Source organism: Pongo abelii, chromosome 23 (genome assembly GCF_028885655.2).
Source record: "Pongo abelii isolate AG06213 chromosome 23, NHGRI_mPonAbe1-v2.0_pri, whole genome shotgun sequence".
Classification (NCBI taxonomy): Eukaryota; Metazoa; Chordata; class Mammalia; order Primates; family Hominidae; genus Pongo; species Pongo abelii.
In genome coordinates this window covers 42,071,855-42,092,334 of record NC_085929.1, presented here as the reverse complement: position 1 = coordinate 42,092,334, position 20,480 = coordinate 42,071,855, and the positions used below count along the sequence as shown (strand labels likewise).

Below are 20,480 nucleotides of genomic sequence, written 5' to 3'. Positions count from 1 at the left end.
TACTGGGTTCCGTCCAGAATGTGGTCCAACAAATCCACCACACGCAGGTGGGGGCCGTGTCCCGGCCCCTGGGGTGAGTCTAAGTAAGGCTGCCCACGCTTGGCATTTGAGGCCAGATAATTCTCAGTGGGGTGGGGGTGGAGGGGCAGCCTGTGCGTCGGAGGATACTGAATGGTGTCCCTGGCCTCCACCCACCAGATGAGAGTAGCAGCCCAAGCCCCAGGCTTGGAAAAGGTTTCCAGAGATTGCCAACTGTCCCCTGCGGGTGAAATTGCTGCTGTACAGGAACCACGAAGAACTCAGACACGGAGAACCTCCTGGAGCTAATGGTCCACAGGGGCCCCTCCTGTGTGGACACAGACACCTCAGTACACACACCCAGAGGACCCAGGAAGGCCAGACTGAAGGAGGGCATCACCTTCCATCTGGGGGACTTATCCCCCTCTCCCCACACTTACACTTGAAGTTGGACTCAGTGCTGACCCTCAGGGCCAGGGCACACGGCAGGTGCATTTTGGGAGGGAAAGGCCAGCTTTGGTCTGGGAGGGGGCACACCTCCTCTTGGAAATACAAAAAATACACATGGGCAAGGACACAGCTTAGTAACAAACCCACTTTTATTGATAGTGTACACGGAGATCCATGGCGGCGGGGCTGTGCCTGGGTGAGAGCGGGCCACACACCGGTGCAGCCAAGGTACCTGGTCTGCTCAGAAGGCTCAGGCAGTGGGTGGGGAAGGGGACAGAGGCAGGGTTGGAGCTGCTGCTTTGAGCACAGACGCAGGCAGGGGCCAAGGCTGGGGTGCAGGTGTAGGTATGCAGAGCTGGGGCTGGAGCATGTGTACATCTGTGTGTACTTGTATATACATGGACATGGTGTACACAATATCTATAGGGACCCTCACAGACTGATATAGGGAGAGGGTTGAGGACAAGATGTCCCAAAGCCCTGAAGGCCCCAGGGGCCAAGCATCAAGAGAGGGAGCACATCGTGGTATGTACTGAATGCCCAGCGCTAGCTTGCTTCTGCCACCCACAGACTTGCTGTGTGACCTGGGGGAAGTTACTTACCCTCTCTGAACCTCAGAAAGACCCATTAGATGATCACTAAGGTTCCTTAGGGCCCTAAAACTTCAATATGTTTAGAGAGATTAAAATACAAAATATACTTGTTAAGAGCTGATGACAAGGGCCTTTGGTTTATGGGTTCAAAACCCACCATGCCTGAGTACATGGTGGTACCCAGCATAGCCCAATCCCGGGCACAAGGAGAAGACCCGCCCTGAGCTTTTCTGTCAGACCCCTCCCAGGCTCAGTTCTGGGTCCCAGCTGCGCCTCCCTGCCTCCCCACCGCTGTGTGTGCAGAAGGTGGTGGGGCAGCAGGGGCGGGCAGAGGCCAGGGCTGGGGACCCTCTTGGTTTCCTAGGACACAGTGAACCCAGCACCCAGTAGGTGCTTAATAAATGCTTGAGGAACGAGCACAGTAGAGGACAGCCTGGTTCTAGGTGGAGCTGTACCCTGAATTTGCTAGGAGACAAGGGTGGGGCCTGGGGCTCATCATGTCCCCTCTGAGTCTCGGTGGTATCCTCTGAAATGGGAGCCTTAAAAAAAAGCAGTCCTGGCCTGCCCACCCCACGCTTGTGCAATTGTCTGTAAACCGTGGAGCTCAATGGCGGAGGTCAATGTCTAGCTGCAAACAGGCCATGGAAACCCTGTTTGGGAGCAGAGGAGGAAGGCGTCCCCAGTGGAGGCCGTGGATCTGAACTGGGTGAGGGCCTGGCCAAGGAGGGAGTCACTAGGCTTTTACAGTACAATGATTTCCATTTCTACTACTATACATGACACAAAAACAGCTGCAACCACAACAAAGCACAACTGTCGGGCGGAGGGACCTAGGAGAGGAGGCTGAGGAACGCGGTCAGGAGGTGGGCGTGGTCTAAGAGGTGGGCGTGGTCTAGGAGGTGTGGCCACGCCCCCTTCAAACACACAGACTCCACTGGCTCAATGTCAGGGGCAGCTGGGGGCCAACTTGTGTGTGTGCTGGGGGTGGGAGGGGGTGCAGAGGCAGCTGAACCAGAGGGTAGGAGTTGCAGGGCTGGGAGAGAAGTTCTCCCAGCTGCCACCCAAACCAAGCTGGGTGTTACGCCAGGAGAGAGGAGACTTTTCTCATCTGGCCTTCGGTGTCCTTTCCATCCTGAGACTTGTCCCAGGAGGCTCGATATGACGCAGCAATCCTCACCCCTCTGGCATCAATATTTCTTCCAACCCCAGGAGAGGAAGGTGTAACTTGAGTCTCTGCGTAACTCTTGAGGCTGCAGAGATGTGTCCTCCCACAGAGGAGCTGAAACCACCAAGGAGCTGTGGACAAGGGGACTCAGGAAAGCTGTGAGAAGGCAGATCAATGTGCGGAGGCCAGCGCCCGGGGGCCTCCAGTCTGGTGCCTAAGGTCTGTGAACAAGACTGCTGCCGGGGCCTCGGTGGGGGGATGCACACAGCGGGCATCTGGGGCCACCTCCCTGAAGGCACTGGCCAAGCCCCGCCCCAGCATCCCTCGCTCACTGGATGGTGCACTTGTCCCTCTCACGGGCCTGGCCTTCCCGAAGGACCTTGGCCTTGATGTACTTGAGGTCACTGTTGACGCTGGGGCGGCGGGCGAAGGGCGAGACCATGCCATAGGCGTCCATCTCCTTGACGCGGCGCATGCAGAAGGGCCTGGGGTGGAAGGCGTCACCGTACTGCACAGAGATTTTGCGATGCAGGGCGGGGCTCATCTCGTGCGGCAGCTTGGCCATGCTGAAGAGCACGTAGAACATCTCGTCCACGTTGGTGTTCTTCTTGGCCGACACCTCGAAGTAGGCGCAGTTCTCGTCGCCCGACACCAGCAGCTCGGCCTCGGTGGTGGGCACCTGGCGGCAGAGCTCGCCGTGGTCGTTCTTGTTACCACAGATGACCATGGGCAGCTCTGCCGCCTCCTTGGTCTTGTTCTTCAGGCAGGACTTGACCTCCAGGATCTGCTTCTGGAGGCGCTTGACCTCATCGAAGGACTCCCGGTTATCCAGGCTGAACACCAGGATGAAGACATCCCCTGCAGGGAGAGAGCCCAGGTAGTGAGTTCACCGGCCAGCTGCGACCCCTGCCCTCCTCTGGCCACAGAACATCAGCCCTAACAGCTGGGAGTCACAGGTGCCCTGAAGCAGTTATGCGGCGTAACTGATTTAACCTACATAGCGACTCTTTGGGGTAGCTGCGATTATTCTCTCCATTTTCCAGGACAGGAAACTGAGGCTGAGGGGGTTGAAGCCCCTGTTCACAGTCGCATAGCTAACACGTGGACCACTTGGTTCAAATACAGTTAACTCACTTCATATTTCTTTTCAGGGCTGGAGAGGGGTGGGTGACTTGTGTGGACTGTGTTCAGATAATAATAAAAATCATTTCTATGAGAACAGGAGTCCTGCCTGTCTTGCTCAATGCCTAGTTTGCATCTGGCCTCATCCGCTTAGCTGCCAGCAGACTTGGGCAGATCACAAAACCTCTGTAACCTCAAATTCTCTGTCTGTTTCATGCAGATGAAATATTACCTTGCAGGATGATTTTGAGAGTTATGCAAGATAATGAATGGACAGTGGCACATGCTCAGTGACCTCAGGTGTCAGTAATGATGAGAATGAGGGCCTGCTGGGGGCCAAGCACTGGGTATGCTCCAGGCCCATTGTTCTCTTGATTCCTCACTACGCCTCTGTCAAGATTTTGTTACCTTTGTGTTACAGGTGAGCAAACTGAGGCTCAGAAAGGGTATGCAGCCTGCCCAAGATCACACAGCTTCCGTGTGGCTAGGCTGAGATTTCTACCTGATTCTGTCCTCACCTAGCTCGTGTCTGGCACCCAGTAGGTGCTCTCTGCTTCTCAAATAAATCGTGGGATGAAAAAGTGAGCACTGGCCTCCAAGGCCCACACTGCCTCCAGGATAACTCACTGCATCACTCAAGGCAGGGTTGTGAATCTGAAACAGGGGCTGCTGTGGAGACAGTGGGGCGGTGGGGAGGCTGTCTGGACTGGTGCCTCCATCCTGATTTCCAGCTTTTAATAAGCACCTTCCTCATTTTTGCTTAAACATTTTTTTTTTTTTTTTGAGACGGAGTCTTTCTCTGTGGCCCAGGCTGGAGTCCAGTGGTGTGATCTTGGCTCACTGCAACTTCCACCTCCTGGATTTAAGTGATTCTCCTGCCTCAGCCTCTGGAGCAGCTGGGATTACAGGCGCCTGTCACCATGGCTGGCTATTTTTTATTTATTTATTTATTTTTTGAGACAGAGTTTCACTCTTGTTGTCCAGCCTGGAATGCAATGGCAAGATCTCATCTCACTGCAACCTCCACCTCCTGGGTTCAAGTGATTCTCCTGCCTCGGCCTCCCGAGTAACTGGGATTACAGGCACCCATCACTACACCTGGCTAATTTTTTGTATTTTTAGTAGAGATGGGGTTTCACTGTGTTAGCCAGGCTGGTCTCGAACTCCTGACCTCAAGACATCTGCCCACCTCGGCCTCCCAAAGAGCTGGGATTACAGGCGTGAGCCACTGCATCCAACCACTTTTGCTCAAACTCTTGATAGCCTTGTGGTGTGACAAGATCCCTGTCTCACGGATGAGGAAACTGAGGCCCAGAGGAATCAGCAATTGGCCCAAATTCTCGAGAAGAGAAGCAAGCAGTTCCAGCTTCTGGCAGAACGGCTGCCACCTTCCTCTGCACCCCCTAGAGCACATCATTTGCCCCCACTTAATGGCATGTGGCACATTCAGAATGGTGTCCAGGTCAAGGGTGTGCTCCAAACAGTGAGCTCGGGCACAGAGAAGTGGTTTCCATCACCCACTCGTCCTGGTCTCCCCAGGGCCTGGCACATAGTCAGTGTTCACCAGGGCAGGCTGAATGGATGGGAGGTGATGGAGGGAACTGCAGTGTGGGCTCTTCTGAAAGGCACTTGCGAAGCAGCGTGAGCTTGGCAACTCTTCCTGCTTGGGCTGCCAAACCCCATCCTGTTAGGCTAATCCGGGGCCCCTGAGGACTCGCGGCCTTGACATATTCAAATGCGAGACTGCGATGCCAAGCATCAGAGATCGGCCCGTCTGGCAGCTGGAAGAAGAGCTGGCAGTGGAATTAATGGCTTTCAGAATTTCCTGAGCAGCAGGAAAATGAGGTTGAAAAAATGAGGTTCCACCAGGTTGGAAAATGAGGCACGGGTTGGTGTGTGAAAAAAAAACAAGCATCAGACAGATGTGCTCAGAATGATATGCGCCATAAAATAGAGACAGACAAAAATACTCTCCATTGTGGGGATACAAATACGAATGCCAGTGTAGTCACGCAGGCCCGGAAGGCTCCATGACAGACTACCAGGGTGGCCACCTCCGGGGCAGGGGCAGGAGCCTGGGATTGGGGACATGGGTCAAAGGGGCATTAGCTTTATCTGTAGCGTTTGCAGGAGGGTGTGTTTGTGTATTACTTGTGTCACTGAAAATTAATGCTGAAAATATGCATGTGCTTCCTCTCTACATCTCCCCTCTCCTTCCCTCTGTCATTAGCCTTATTCATAGCAGCGGGTACCCAGTCCCCTCCCCGAGGCTGGGAGGGCTGACACCAATGCAATACCCGTCACGTGCTGGAAGCTCCCACCACAAGCCTTCTTGCAGTCCTCATAGCCTCCCTGCGGGGTATGAGGTTAAGCTCACTGTGTGGCTGGGGAGGCTGAGACTCAGACAGGATGCATGTGCCTCTGGTCACACATTTAAGCCAAGAGGCCCAGGGAGGATTCAAACACAGGTCGACCCAGGGCTCTCCTATCTACATGCCCCTTCTCCAAAACTCGGGATGGAGCGGAGAGCTTGACTGCTGTCTGGGTCAGACGCTCCGAAAAGCCAGCCTGGAAGAGAAAGCAATCAAGGAGGGGCCACCCCACAGCCTCAGTCTTGGCCTCCAGGTGGCGGCAGGGCTGGGCATGGCATGGGTTCCTCTGTATAGAAGTATCTCAGTTGGGGGGTTATCTTAATGATGCCTAGAGAGTTGCCTGCTCACTCCTTCCCTTATCCCTGCTCAGCAACTTTAGGGGAGTGACTTGGGAAATGATCGTGTAACCCATAGCAGGCCCACTTGCAAATGCTGACTCAATAGAAGACTTGGGGATTTATTATGCACTTACTATCTGCTCACCAAGTGCCTTACATATATTTATTCATTTAATTCTCACAGTCGCTTTAGGATGAGTGTTGATGTGGTGCAGTTTTACAGATGAGTGTGCTGAGACACAAAGAGATAAAATCCCTTGCCTCGAGTTACAAAGCCGGGAAGCAGCAGAACCAGGACTCAGACCCAGGTGCTGGGTCCCAGGCTTGTCCTCTTAGCTACCATGCTAATGCAGTGTAAACGAGGGCACAGCCCCTCAGCTCCACTCACCCCTTCTTCCCCCCAACCTCCCTGTCCCTCCTCCCCCCTCCCAGCAGGGCTGAGAGGCTGTGGTATGGCTTTGTCTGAAAGCACAAAAGCAGACTGCCTTTATGAGCTGTGCTACCACTGGAGTGAGTTACTTAACCTCTCTGGGCTTCAGTTTCCCCACTTGTAAAAAGGGAATGAATAACTATTTACTGTGAGGGTTAAATAACGACATGCTGGCTGGCCGCAGTGGCTCACACCTGTAATCTCAGCACTTTGGGAGGCTGAGGTAGGCAGATCACGAGGTCAGGAGATTGAGACCATCCTGGCTAACATGGTGAAATCCCGTCTCTACTAAAAATACAAAAAATTAGCCGGGCATGGTGGCACGTGCCTGTAGTCCCAGCTACTTGGGGGACTGAGGCAGGAGAATCGCTTGAACCCGAGAGGCGGAGGTTGCAGTGAGCCGAGATTGCGCCACTGCACTCCAGCCTGGGTGACAGAGCGAGAATCCATCTCAAAAAAAAAAAAACAAAAAAAAAACTACATGCCAAGCTCTAAGAACAGGGCCAGGCCCATAGCTTCTGATAAGTGTCAGCTACTGCCATCACCGCCACTGTTACTGTGACCAAGCCCCTTTCCCTTTGGTGACCACTGCTTGGGTCCTGCCCTTATCTCTCTAGGAAGGGGCAAAGGCCTGGGTTGTGGGAGACCTGAGCCCCGTGGACTGACCGTGGGCCTCGGAGTTCTGGTGGGTCATCTCGCAGAGAAGGAAAGCAGCAGCCAGGCCATTATTCTGTTCCCTAGAAAGGAATATCCCTGGCATGCTGGTATCAGCTCCTGATCTGGAAGGCAGCCCCAACAGCCATGAGTAATCGATCCGGAGTCTAACAGAATGGAATCAGGGCCCCCGACATCATCACTATTTCCAGCACATGGCAAAACCTCTCTGAGCCTCATTGTGCAGGGATGACGCCTGTCTCAGACGATGGCTATGCAAGTACTATGGAAACTGCCAAGTCCCCAGCACACTCCGCACCCATGCCCTGGCCCTGCCACCCCAGCCCAGGCACCAGTGGGCCTCACCTGTGAGGATGGACAGCCTGCGCATGGCGGGGAAGGGGTGGTTGCCAGAGGTATCCAGGATGTCGAGCTGGTACATGTCGCCGCGGATGTTGTACACCTTGCGGTGGAAGTCCTCGATGGTGGGTGTGTACTGGTCCTCGAAGCGGCCATTGAGGAAGCGAGACACGATGGAGCTCTTGCCCACCCGAGAGGCACCCAGCACCACCATGCGGTATGAGTTTTTGGCGGGCACACTGAGCGTGCAGTTCCCGCTGGACAAAGTCTTCATCATGGCTCGGGGCTGTGACAAAGCGAGAATAGCAGGCATCAGGGGACCCCCAACCTGGCCCTGCCACCTCTTGTTAGAGGCCTTGACCTCCTCTCTGGGGCCTCTGTCTAGGTCTCAGTTTTCTGTCTGTAAAATGGGAACATCAGATGAGGTTCTAAGGGGCCTTGGAGTTCTACCCTCTCATTTATTCATGCCCTCTCCTTTACTCCTTCCTTCATCCACTCACTCACTCAATGTCCGTTCATTCATCCTTTCGTTTATGCAAGCACCGGACTCCTGGGATTTGAATCCTTGCCTTGCCTCTAGCTACTGATCTTGGGCAAGTAGCTTAACCTCTCTAGAAGTCACTTTTCTCGTCTACAAAATGAGCCCAATTGATAGAGTTGTTGCAAAGGGCTCAGCACATGGTGAAATCTCAAAAATGGTATCTATCGTGAGAATCTGTTCTTTCCCTGGTTCATCCATCTGGCTTTCCGGGAGCCTGTGATTCTAGGATAAGACATGGGGAAGGCACTAGCATGCATTTCTTAAGCCTGGGGCGGGGGGTGGTTCTGTGGCCATTCAGCCCTCCTGGGAAGAAGGGAAGGCTATGTCCACACCACATGCTCCAAGCCTGATGCCTGGGGTTGCTCCTGCAGCCACCTCAGGAGGACCCACCTTTAGACCTGTGCTCTGCATCTGGCGGGCTCCCTCCGCTCCATGACCTGTCCGGATATTTTTGCCTCCCAGGCCCTAGGTATTTACTTGCCTCCAGGAGACCCAGAGGCCTGGAGTAGAGGATGTGGAATGGGGAATGACCCATGGCTGGCTCAAGCTTCCCTCCCAACTCCAAGGGTTATGGTTCTGGGGCAAACCCAGAGCTTTCTATGGGAGCCTCTTGACTTCATGAAAGAGGCTAACATGGATCCAAGCTCTTGTATAAGCAAACCCGCAGGCTCCACCAGGCTCACCCCAAAGGCTCTTCGCAGCCCAGCCCTCCCTCCTTTCCTACCTGAGCGCCCACCAGAATCCCCGCCCCAGAACCCCTGACCCCAGTCACCCTAGTCAGTTTGAGCTCTGCTGAGATCAGCCTCCACTCCTTTGCTCATGCCACCCCTCTGCAGAACACCCTCTTCCCCTTATGTTTCAGGGTCTAGCTCATGTGCCACCTGCTCTCTGAAGGCCTCTCTGATCCCCCCACCCTAGCAGGAATCCCTCCCCTCTCCAGAGGAGAGCTTTCCAGCCCCTGAACTGCAAATGGGCACAGGCCTGCTGAACTATCAACCCCTTCGGTCTTCCACAGGCTGCCACAGGTTGTGCAGGTTGGGCACTGCACAAGGCACATGGCTGGGTGGGCAAGTGGGGGCTGCATCCCAGAGGTGGGGGCTGTATCCCAGAGGAAGGGGCATCTTGTGTAGAGGAAGAGGCATTGTTTTAAATTCACACAAAGGGCCGTATGTGCCCAAACTCGGTCCCCACCCCGGGATGCCCCAAGTTGGTTTCCTCGAGTGCCTCGCCCATTGACCCAAGGCGCTTTCCAACACCATCGCTTCCTGGCTATTATGATGCTAAGGTCTGAGATGGCCACTGGAGGTGGCGAGATTGCCTGCGTGCGAGTCCCTGGCACACATCTGGATCTGCTCACCCTGCCCAACTACCAGCCTCTGTGCAGGAAACCGGCTCTCAAAAATACCTTTGTTAAAAGCCCTGATTGGTGGTATTTGCCAATTTCCATGGCGTAAATGCTCCCACCACGGTCAGTTCTAAGCTACCAATGTGACTTCGATGAATGAATCACAAAGGGACGTGCACAATAAGCCAGCTCAGCACACGGCGGACCCCAGGCCTGGAGCCACAAGGACGACAACTGCTGCCACTTGAGCCCATGCAGTGTGCCAAGCCCCGCACTAAGTATAGAAATAATCATAGCTGGCATTCATTTTGCAGCTAAAATATGCCAGAGTGTTCTAAGTGCTGCACACATGTTAACCTATTTCTCCCTTCATAACCCCAGAAAGCAGGTGGTGTTATTCTCCAATTTGCAGATGAGGAAACTGAGGCACAGAGAGGTTAAATTACTTGCTTACAGCTGCACAGCCAGTAACCAGCAGAGGAGAGGTTTGATCCCAGGTGGTCTGCCCCGAGCTCAGAAGGCTACGTGACTAGCCTACTTGGTTAACAAGGGAGCCTGGGCAGTTGTTCAAGCCTAAGACCCCCACGTCCCCCACCCAGCTCCCACCTAAAGCTGTCTTTGAATTTATCTCACAAAACTGCCATGCCATGAACACAGCAGGGGCTCAATAAATGGTCTGTGCATTCATCAAATGGCAAATGGCTCTGTCTTTGGGTTTGCCTGAAGCCCCCCTCTGGGACCTTCTCTCCTCAGCCTCAACCACCTGACTGGCCCAGGGGCTGTGCTAAGGAGGGCCCTCCCCTAGGGCAGCCCTGATGAGGTGCCCAAGGCATACGTGTGGGAGGCAGGAAATGAGAGAGAGGAGGGTGGCAAGGGGGCTGCCAGACCACAGCAGGGAGCCCTTCTCAGTCTCTGCCAGGGCTGTCTCAGCCAGCCTGGGCCTTCAGCAGAGATGGGGGGAAAGAAGCCCTACCTCCCATGACAGCCCCCTCCCCAAGTCCTTCTGCAGACAGCTTGACTCTGCTGGTGGTCACTTCTGTCTAAACAGGACAGGAAAGGGGGCAGAAGCTCCCAGGGACAGTGTTTGTCTCCATCACTGCCCTGCCCAGCCTCCAGCCTAGAGCTTGGTACAGACGAGCTGATAGCAATGACTGAATGAGCTTCAGGGAGTCAGAGAGAGGAGGCAGGGAGTCAAAGAGGCAGAGAATCAGAGAGAGGAGGCAGGGAGTCAAAGAGAGGAGGCAGGGAGTCAAAGAGAGGAGGCAGGGAGTCAAAGAGAGGAGGCAGGGAGTCAAAGAGGCAGGGAATCAGAGAGACGAAGCAGGGAGTCAAAGAGAGGAGGCAGAGGATCAAAGAGGCAGAGAATCAGAGAGAGGAGGCAGGAAGTCAGAGAGAGGAGGCAGAGAGTCAGAGAGAGGAGGCAGTGAGACAGAGAGGGGAGGCAGGGAGTCAGACAGAGGAGGCAGGGAGACAGAGGAGGCAGGGAGCCAGAGAGAGGAGGCAGACAGTCAGAGAGAGGAGGCAGTGAGACAGAGAGGGGAGGCAGGGAGTCAGACAGAGGAGGCAGGGAGACAGAGGAGGCAGGGAGCCAGAGAGGAGGCAAAGAGTCAGAGAGAGGAGGCAAGGTGACAGATAGAGGAGGCAAGGAGTCAGAAATAAGAGACAGGGAATCAGGGTGGGCAAAAAAGGAGAAAAAAAAATCCTCTGTGGTTTTTATCTCTGAGAGAAGACTGATTCTTCACATGGCCTGAGCCACGCGGGGCTGTGTGAGACATCTGGACACCTGGACGCCAGGTGACAGTGCCTCTGTGGGCTCCACCTCCTGCCTCCACATCTTTCTTCCCTCTCTTCCCCCAGAGGTGGCACCATGGGCACCCTCGTGGGCACATCTCTCCTATGCAGCCTGTTCTCCCTTCTCCATCCTCAGCCAGGCTGACCTCACACAGCGAGGGGCAGACAGGGATGAGTTTGAAGAGCCCTTTGGGAATTTAGAGTTCAATATCAGTGACTGAATGGATTTCAGGAAGTCAGAGAGAGGAGGCAGGGAATCAGAGAGGGGAAGTAAGGAATCAGAGAGAGGAGGCACAGAGAGGCAGGAAATTCAACAGAGACCCCCTAGCAGCACAGGTATCTGAATGCGCACACTGTGACTACTGACCCCATCACAGGGCCATTCTGAGGACAGGTGGAAGCCAGAAAGTTCCCAGAGCAGAGATGAGGGGGCGCCATCCTGGGGGCACAGTAACCACAGCCAGGAAGGCATCCATCAGCCCACTTGACTGATGGGGACACTGACACTCAGAGAGGTTAAGTCACTTGCCCCAGTTCACACAGCAGATGACTAGCTGGGCTGGGATCAGAATCAGGCTGTTTGGCTCCAAAGTCTGGGCTCTCAACTCTATGAAAACCCACCCCCGGCCAAAACTGGTCTTTTCCAAAACACTGTCTGTCTCAATGAAGCCTCAGCTGGCGTCAGGCAGGGGGACGACCCCGAGACATATTATATTCTCACTCCCTCTCTCCCTGCAGGCAGCAGAGTGGAAAGGGGGCAGGCACCTCCCAGGATTCTCCCCTAACCCTGCCAGCGACCTCTGAGCAAGTGCACCTGTGGATTCACCACTTCTTCTCCCTTGAGCCTTTCTCCCAGGGCCTGCCTGAAAGATGAAGGGGTCACACGGGCACAGGCAGCAGGACAAGAGTCTGGACGTGTCTTCCCAGTGTATGCCCCAGAGCCTGTTTCACTGCACTGCCCCTCCTCCACACCCCCATGCCTCCTCCATCAGTGCACACTCAGCCTCTTTGGACATGCACATTGCCGTCACTGGCCTCCAGCTGCCACTCTGAGAGTCCAGGGGCTTGGCAAAGCCAACCCCACCACCCTTGGCAGCTCAGGTGGTAGAAGGTAGGCAGGCATCCACTTCCGGCAGGCCAGCTCTGCCTCTCACCAGCCCGGCAGCCCTGGGCAAATGACTTGGCTTCCTGGGGCTCAGGTTATTCCTCTGTTAATGGTAAGACATAAACCCCCTGTGTGGCCCTGGGCTTCCAATAAGCCTGGAGGCTGACCCAGCTCCTGACCCGCAGCAAACCTGAACACATGATGGGTTCTTTTCTTGGTGGCACTTTATCTTGGCATTCGTGGGGCTGCCTAGAGCAGCCTGGTGAGGCTGGACTGGAATGCAGGCGCAGGTCTTGCAGGGACCCCATCTTGTCTCTGACACCACGGGAGGCCTGATTCACTGGCTCCTGACCTGGCTGCTCCCTCCCAGCCTGGCTTCCCACCTTCCATGAGGTCTTGGACAACATCCCCTGTCATCCTCCCGGTGCTGGGGACAAGGGGAGGGGAGGGCACAGAGAGGCCTCCAGAGCTGCCTTCTGGGCCCTCCAAGACAGCTAAGTTACAGGAAACCCCTCCTGGGAAGGGAATCATCCAGGAAAGTCACTCTGCACCAACCCAGAAAAAGCTCAAGAACTCTGGATAAGGAAGGAGCTTCTTAATCTTCCTTCCCCACCTGCAGGTAATGCAGGCCGCAGCCAGCTCCAGAAGAGGGACAGGAGTGTTTGGGGTAGTTGACTCGTCTTCCCTGAGCCCCAGTTTCCTCCTATTTAAATGGGCTATTACTCTAGCTCTTTAAATGGAAAGCCTGTGGCACATAGTAGAAGCTCAATAAATCTTTCTTTCCTGGGATTAAGTAAAGGGTATAGCACTCAGTTTGACACATATACTAGGTGCTCAACGAATTTAATTTTCTCTAGGTATGCAAAGTTGCCAGACGATCCTGGCACATAGTAGGTGCTCAATCAATTTCACTTTCTCTGGTCATCTAAGGAATCACTGAGCTTTCCTCCTCCAAGCCTCTACCCTTTCTTCCCGGCTGCTCCACTTCCCCCAGATCCCCAGCTCTGTTGGGGCGTCTCCTACCTGGGAATGGCGGGCCGGGCCTCTGGCACGGCTCAGAGAGCTGCCTGGAAGCGCCGGGAGCTGCGGGGAGCTGCCTGCTGCTCCAGCCGCCGAGCCTCCCAGAGTCTGTGGTGGCTCCCGGGTCACTGCGCGGGGATCCTCCCCTGCGCTGCTCGGGACGCCGGGCTGGGCGCGGCCGGGCAAGGAGGCGCAAGGGGCAGGTGCCCCATGGGTGGGCTCCGAGGGCTCGGCGGGGCCCGGGCAGGGGGCGGGCTCCGGCTCGCCGCCGCCGGCCCTGCCCTGCCCCGAGCCGGGGGCCTCCTGCTGAGCCAGGTGCCCGGAGGCTTGGGGACGTCCGATCCGGGGGTCCCCGCCTGGGGCTCTGGGGCTGGGGGCAGAGAGGTAGGGGCGACTCCGGTGATGAAGGAGCAGCCCCTAGAGACTCGGGGAGGGGGGTCCTTTGGAGGTGACTTGGGTGCGTGTCCCGGGTGGGCGAACCCTCCTGGTCGCCTATGCCACCTTCTCCGCCTGCTCCAAAGGGGGTCGCTTGGATGGGGGGTATCGGGCTGCCGGGCTCGGCCGCGGCCTTCTCCTCTGCCCGCGGCTCTGCAGCTCTCCCAGCGCCGGAGGGACGGCTTCTTTCTCCCCGCGCGGCGACGCCAGCAGCTGAAGGAGGAGCAGGGCGCTCTGCTCTGCGCGCGTGTGGGAGGGGGCCTTGAACGCCGCCCCAAGGTTTCGCAGCTCCAAGTTAGCACCAACCCGGCTCCTCCTCCTTCACCTCCTCCTGTCCCCAGATGAGAACTTTGTGTGTGGCCCTGGGTTCTCCCTCCTTCCCCCTCTCGCAGGCAGATGCCCCACTGTCACCTGCAGGGAGAAGAGGTCGCTGAACCCTCCGAAAGGTGGCAGAACCCCAGGCTCCTGATGACGGCCCCAGCGGCACCCTCCCGCGCCCCTGCTAGCGTCGCCCACCTGCTCCTTCGGCCCCCGGCGAGCCGCGCCTCCCGCCGCCCAGCGCCAGCGTCTGCCCTCCAGAGCCCCCTCGCCCCGCCCCACCCCGGCGCCCCGCCTCGCCCCGGCGCCCGGCCAATGGGAGGCGGGTCCCGCGGCCCGGCCCCGCCCATCTCTTTCGCGGCCCCCGGGGCGCCTCGGTCTGCGGTTCCGCGTGTCCGGGCGCGTGGGGCCGGGGCCGCTGGGCGCGCGCACCTTGCCCAAAAGGCGGCACGGGCCTCGGAGACTGACGTCTGTGCACGCGCTCACACGCACGCCCGGCCCGGCCGCAGGTGACCCGCATGGGGTCCGGCCGCCTGCCCACTTGGCCGGGGTCTCCAGCGGCTTGCGCCCGGCCAGGTCGAGCGCGCCACGGCTCCAGCGCCCTCCTTCGCGGAAGTCCCCGGGTGACCTCCCAGGTGTCCAACCTGCCTGTCCCAGCCGCCGCCTCCCTCCCGAGGACACGGTGCCCACGGGACCCTGCGGACTGGCACATGGGCCATGCACGTGTCGCCCAGAGGGGCAGGGAGTCACCTAGGCTTAGTGGCCAGAAGTCTTAGAGGCATGCGAGTCTCAGAGAGCACGGCCGACGGGGACACACCAGGTGCCTTGAGCAGTGCCTCTCCTGCCTGCATTCTCCCTCCCCACCTTTAAATGAGGGGCTTGACCTAGGCCAGACATCGGGCCTTCTCACTGCGCCATATTGCCACACCACTTATTACTTAATATATTTTTTTAAATATCAGATCCACTTTCCCCACCCCTTAAACACATTTTTTTAGAGAATCATTATATCACTGCCTTAAATGGGAAATCAGTATCACTTGCCATAAATAGAAAGTAAGAGTTAAAATAAGCACAGTGAAAACAAAGCAAGGTTATTAAATTCTGGCTGGAAACCGTGGCCTGCCAAGGCTTGAGATGTGCCCTCAGTGAACGAGGGAGATTGGCAAGGTTTGGAGAGGTGTTACATACCCATTAGCACCTAACAGAGACTGTCTCCTTCACGTATCAGGAGGCTTAAAAGAGAATGTTCTCATTGTGTGATACAGCAAAGGGATGCGATGCTGTGTCTGTGTCCCTCAGTTCCAGATCCCTGGACCTCAGGGATGTCTGCCAGCCTCACCCCCAACCCAGATCTGGCCTCCCTACCTCATAAGAGGCAGCAGGGGTCTGGGAGGGCACCTGAGGGGCCAGCTCCATTGGCTGAGAGACTGGCGTTCAAGTCCTGTCTTGGTAACTACTTAGATATCTGACCCTGGGCCGTCATGAAAAGTCTCTGGGTCCTGGTTGTGCCATCTCTAAAATGGGTATGATATTGATGGGTCCACAGAATGACAGAAGTACTAAAATGGCCTGGGACTTTGAATATGGGAAGTGACTTGCTTTGCCTGTCTCTGTAACATCCTGAGATTCTCTAGGGAAGTTAACCAGAGAGGATGGGGCAGGTGGGGGTGGAGGGTGCAGTACCTGTACTACCCGATTGTGTTTAATGCCCCAATTTAGGCCATAGAGGGGCTAAGGGGATGTGGCCAAAGTCACCTGGTGGCAAGTGGCAGGATCGCAGCCTGGTGCATTTTCCACATCCAGACTTTGCCTCTGGGAACTGGCTTCAGCCCAGGAGGGTTTGTGCTGGGCATGACACACAGAGGCTGTGAGCCTTGAGCTGGCAGTGAGCTTGGCAGTGGGAGGTGAGCAGGGTGGCATGCTTCACCTGGAAGGCTGGGGTCAGGAAGACTCAGGTCGCTGGGCCAGCTCTGCCACCCCCATCACAGAAATGTGGCAGACGGCCCAAGAACCAATTGCTCCCTGCTTCTGCAGAGTTGTTCAACAGAATGGGTCATGCCCCACTGACCATATCCCCATCGCGATGGGAGCTGCATGTGGAGTGAGAAGCCTGGGAGGTCCACTTGCCCCAGCCTCTGTCTTCTGCTCCTGCCCTCCCCCACTCCTGGTATGGTATGGCTCAGTCAATAAGCAAGTACACATAAGGGATCAACTGATGCCCAAGGAAGCTTTGCGTAGCAACAGCGCACTTCTCACATGTGCCTATTCTCCCCTTCCCCCCTCCCCACCCACTTGCTTCGTTATCCCTCATCAGACCCTTTGTCATAGCTGCCCCCTTCGTCCCTGGGCTCCCTGTCACACTCTCCCATATAACCTGTGACCATTTCACCCCTGTTCTAAAACTGCCACCTCCTGCTCAAGAGTTTTCAAGGGCTCCCCATTGCTCAAGATATAAAATCTAGGGCTGGGTGTGGTGGCTCACACCTATAATCCCAGCACTTTGGGAGGCCAAGATGGGAGGAGCACTTGAGGCCAACAGTTTGAGACCAGCCTGGCCAACATAGCAAAACCCTACTGCTAAAAATATAAAATATAATAATTTTATACTAAAAATATAAAAATTACCCAGGCGTGGTGGCGTGCGCCTGTAATTCCAGCTACTCAGGAGGCTGGGACATGAGAATTGCTTGTACCCAGGAGGCAGAGGTTGCAGTGAGCCGAGATCGTGTCACTGTGCTCCAGCCTGGGCAACAGAGCAAGACTCTGTCTCAAAAAAAAAAAAAAAGATATACAATCTAAAAATCTAAATTCCTTATCCTAGCATACAAGGCCTCCAACCAGGACGTGATTCCCACCATGTGCTGCACCCAACCTCCATTCCAACAAAATCAAATCACTTCTGGGTCTCTAAAGAAGAGAGGCTTTCCCTCCTCTGGGCTTGTGTATGCTGGTTTCTTATCAGGGATACCCTTTTCTCTATATTTACTCATCAAACTCCTACACATTCTTCAAAGCACTGTGTCCACACCTCTCCCCACAAAACTTACTCCCAGCCTTTCTAATGGTGTGAATCTCCTCCTCTGGGCTCCCACAGCACCAAAGCCTGGCTCTTGTGCTGTGGGTAACTGGTCCTCTCTTTAAGCCTCAGTTTCTTGGCCTGTAAAAGTGAGTGTTACAATAGTAGCTGCCTCATGGAGTTGTTGGGAGGATTAAAATAAACTGCGAAGTGCTTCACACATAATGGCCTTCACCATGATTACTTCCTCCATAGCCGGTGTTACTTCCTGCCTCATATTTTGGACACATGCCTCGTCACCCCCATTAGCATGTGAGCTCTTTTGAGTAGGGACCGAGCCTGATTCATCCTTGTATTCCCACGTCATTAAGGGCAGCATCTCACACATTATAAGTTTTTAATAAATGCTTATTGAATTGTGTTCAGCCAAACAGTCTCAGAGCAGAAGAAACATACAAGCTCTCCTTGGACACAGGGAAGGGTGGACAGACACAGTGAAGCAGAGTTTCATTTAGTCCTCCTAACAGCCCCACTTACAGAAGGGGAAACTGAGGTTCAGGGAGACTGTTCAAAACCAGGCAGCTAATGAGAGGCTGAGCTGGGGTCCAAGAGAAATTATTCCAATAGGAAAAAAAGCACACGTCAGGCTGCTTTTCTAGAACAGCAGTTCCTAACGCTGGCGGCACATTAGAATCACCTAGGGGAGCTTTTAAAAGATATCAGAACCCAGGCTCCCCACTCAGAGATGCTGATTTAATTGCTCTGGAGTTGGGTTTCATCACCACACGGTTTAAAGCTCCCCTAAGTAATTCTAATGTGCACCCAGGGTTGCTAGAGCAGTAATTCTCAAAGTGTGGTCCCTGGACCAGCAGCATCAGCATCATCTGGGACTTGTTGGAAATGCAGAATCTCAGGCCTCACTCTAAGCCAGTGAACCTGAAGCTTTGGGAGTGAGGCCAGGCCACCTGGTTTTAACCAGCCCTCCTGGTGATTCTGATGCAAGCCAAAGTTTGAGAAGCACTGGCCAGAAGATTGAAGTTGGCGATACCATAGAGGTCATGTGGCCCAGCCTTCCTGTTTTGTAGACAAAGAGACGGGGCCGGGCGCGGTGGCTCATGCCTGTAATCCCAGCACTTTGGGAGGCCGAGGCGGGCAGATCACGAGGTCAGGAGATCGAGACCATCCTGGCTAATGCAGTGAAACCCCGTCTCTACTAAAAATAGAAAAACTTAGCTGAGCGTAGTGGCAGGCGCCTGTAGTCCCAGATACTCGGGAGGCTGAGGCAGGAGAATGGCGTGAACCCGGCAGGCGGAGCTTGCAGTGAGCCGAGATTGCGCCACTGCACTCCAGCCTGGGTGACAGAGTGAGACTCTGTCTCAACAAAAAAAAAGAGAGATGGTTTGTGGCTTGACCAAGTTCAACACATGCTCATGACAGGCTCAACACATGCTCATGACAGCGTTCTTTCCTGCTGAATGCACCATCCCAGACTACACAGCCTCTAACTGAGTCTCTTGCCTTGGTAGGCCTGGGCATCTGTGCCAGCCTTGAACCTCAGCAGAGGTCAATGGGTCACCAGCTGCCTAAGCTCAGCTGGACTGGGGCACTGGGTCAGGTGCCAGTCAGTACAGAGGGCAGATAGCCGGAACAGGCTGGCACCTCATCTGGCATTCAGGGCCTCGCCAAACATCCCTGAAGGCAGACTGGCAATGACATGGGAAGAGGGGTGACCCACCAGGCCAAAGGTCAACAGGAGCACAGCTGAACCAGCCACACCCTGCCCCCAGTGCATCTGACCACTTTTGCCTCCTGCTGCCCCTCCCCCTACCCACTGAGCCCGATGATCTGAGCAAGCCCCAATTCAGTCAGGAACCTGGGTTCTAATCCCAACAAAACAGAAGTTCGCTGTGTGATCCTTGAATGGGCCACTTAACCTCTCTGACCCTCATTGCCCGTCATTCTTCCTCCCCTCCTTTATGCTCCAGCCAAAGAGACTGACTTGTAGTTCCCTGAGCTTGCCAGGCTCTCTGTACCCTAGGTCTTTGCACATGCTGGAGCCTGTGCCTGAGGGGCTGCTCATCTCTGGCTTGCCGGCAGGCTCCTAGTTTTCCTTCTGGAATCAAGCATCACTGCCTCTGGGAAGTCTTGGTTGCTCTCTCTTCTGTGCTCCATGGAGCTACCTTACAGAAATCTTTTGCTTTTGGATTCAACCCTCACTGTCTGAACTCTTGCTACTCATATCTGAAACTTGGGGTTCCAATAGATTCAGATAATGCATCATCTTTTACTCTCTGAACTTGCTATGTAAATTCTTTTTTTTTTTTTCTTTTTTTTTGGAGATAAGGTCTTGCTCTGTAGCTCAAACTGGAGGGCAGTGTCGTGATCATGGCTCACTGCAGCCTCAACCTGCTGGGCTCAAGCGATCCTCCCGCCTCAGCCTCCTAAATACCTAGGACTACAGGCATGTGCCATCACACCTGGCTAATTTTTAAATTTTTTGTAGAGACAGGGTCTTGCTATGTTGCCCAGGCTGGTCTCAAACTCCTGGGCTCAAGTGAGCTTCCCACCTCGGCCTCCCAACGTGTTGAAATTACAGGTGTGAGCCACTGCATCTGGCCAGAGCTTCCTATGTAAATTCTTGATGTCCAGAATCAATATCCAAATAGGTTTGAAAAGCATGTAATAATCTGTCATGGTGTCCTCACCCTCTTGAGAGGAGAGGTGGTACTTGTCACTTAGTGGGCAGTAAAAGTTGGATGAATGAATAAATAGTGGTCAGTTTCTTCCTCTGTCCAACAAGAATGTTGGGTGCTCTCTGAGACCCATCTGAGTCTACATTTCCAAGCTGGTTTAATCCCACCATGGGTGATCAGGTGCCTTCCAGCCCATGTGTTGTTTTTATGCAAATAAAAGAAAGGTTCCTTTCCCAGGCAGATGCAGCCCTCTTTAAAGCTCTCAGCTTTGAGGGAAAGCTCTCAGCTTTGAGAGGAAAGGCACAAGCTATTTCCTCAGCTGAGTGCCCTTGAGTAGTAAGCAACCTACACAACCATACAGGGCAGCCCTTTGTGACCTCATCTAGTCCTTGAGAATGCACCACAGAATATTTTTGCAGGGAACTGTGATGACTGTGATCAACCAGGTTGCGCCAAGCTGAGTGGGCAGCCAGGAGAGAAAGAGCTAGAGTGGACCAGAGGCTTGCAATCATAATGAGGACCATTCATGGAGCCCCCACTCTTTGCAGGCACTGGGTGGATCCCTGTAAATAATTACATGGACCTATTTTAGCCAGACCACAACCCTATGTGGAGAAGCATTATTAGAATCATTTGTAGATGAGAAAACTGCGGCTGACAACACCCGAGCGAGGAAGCAACGTAGCTTGAACTAAGTCTGCTTGATAGCAA

At 54.7% G+C, this 20,480-nt stretch overlaps 1 protein-coding gene across 2 annotated transcripts; it reads right to left on the bottom strand.

Moving 5' to 3' along the window:
• Positions 1 to 599: 599 nt before the first annotated feature.
• On the bottom strand, positions 600 to 14,216 carry RASD2 (RASD family member 2). 2 transcript variants are annotated; one of them, XM_002831055.6, is made up of 3 exons: positions 13,308 to 14,216; positions 7,509 to 7,788; positions 600 to 3,084 (listed from the first exon to the last, which is right to left on the bottom strand). In XM_002831055.6, the coding sequence occupies exons 2-3, from the start codon at positions 7,777 to 7,779 to the stop codon at positions 2,555 to 2,557; spliced, it is 801 nt and encodes a 266-aa protein (XP_002831101.3). In that variant the 5' UTR covers positions 7,780 to 7,788; positions 13,308 to 14,216; the 3' UTR covers positions 600 to 2,554. The 2 variants fall into 2 exon arrangements, with proteins under 2 accessions (XP_002831101.3, XP_024095707.1); XM_024239939.3 differs by lacking the exon at positions 13,308 to 14,216 and having other exon boundaries at positions 7,509 to 8,694.
• Between the last annotated feature and the right edge of the window lie 6,264 nt (positions 14,217 to 20,480).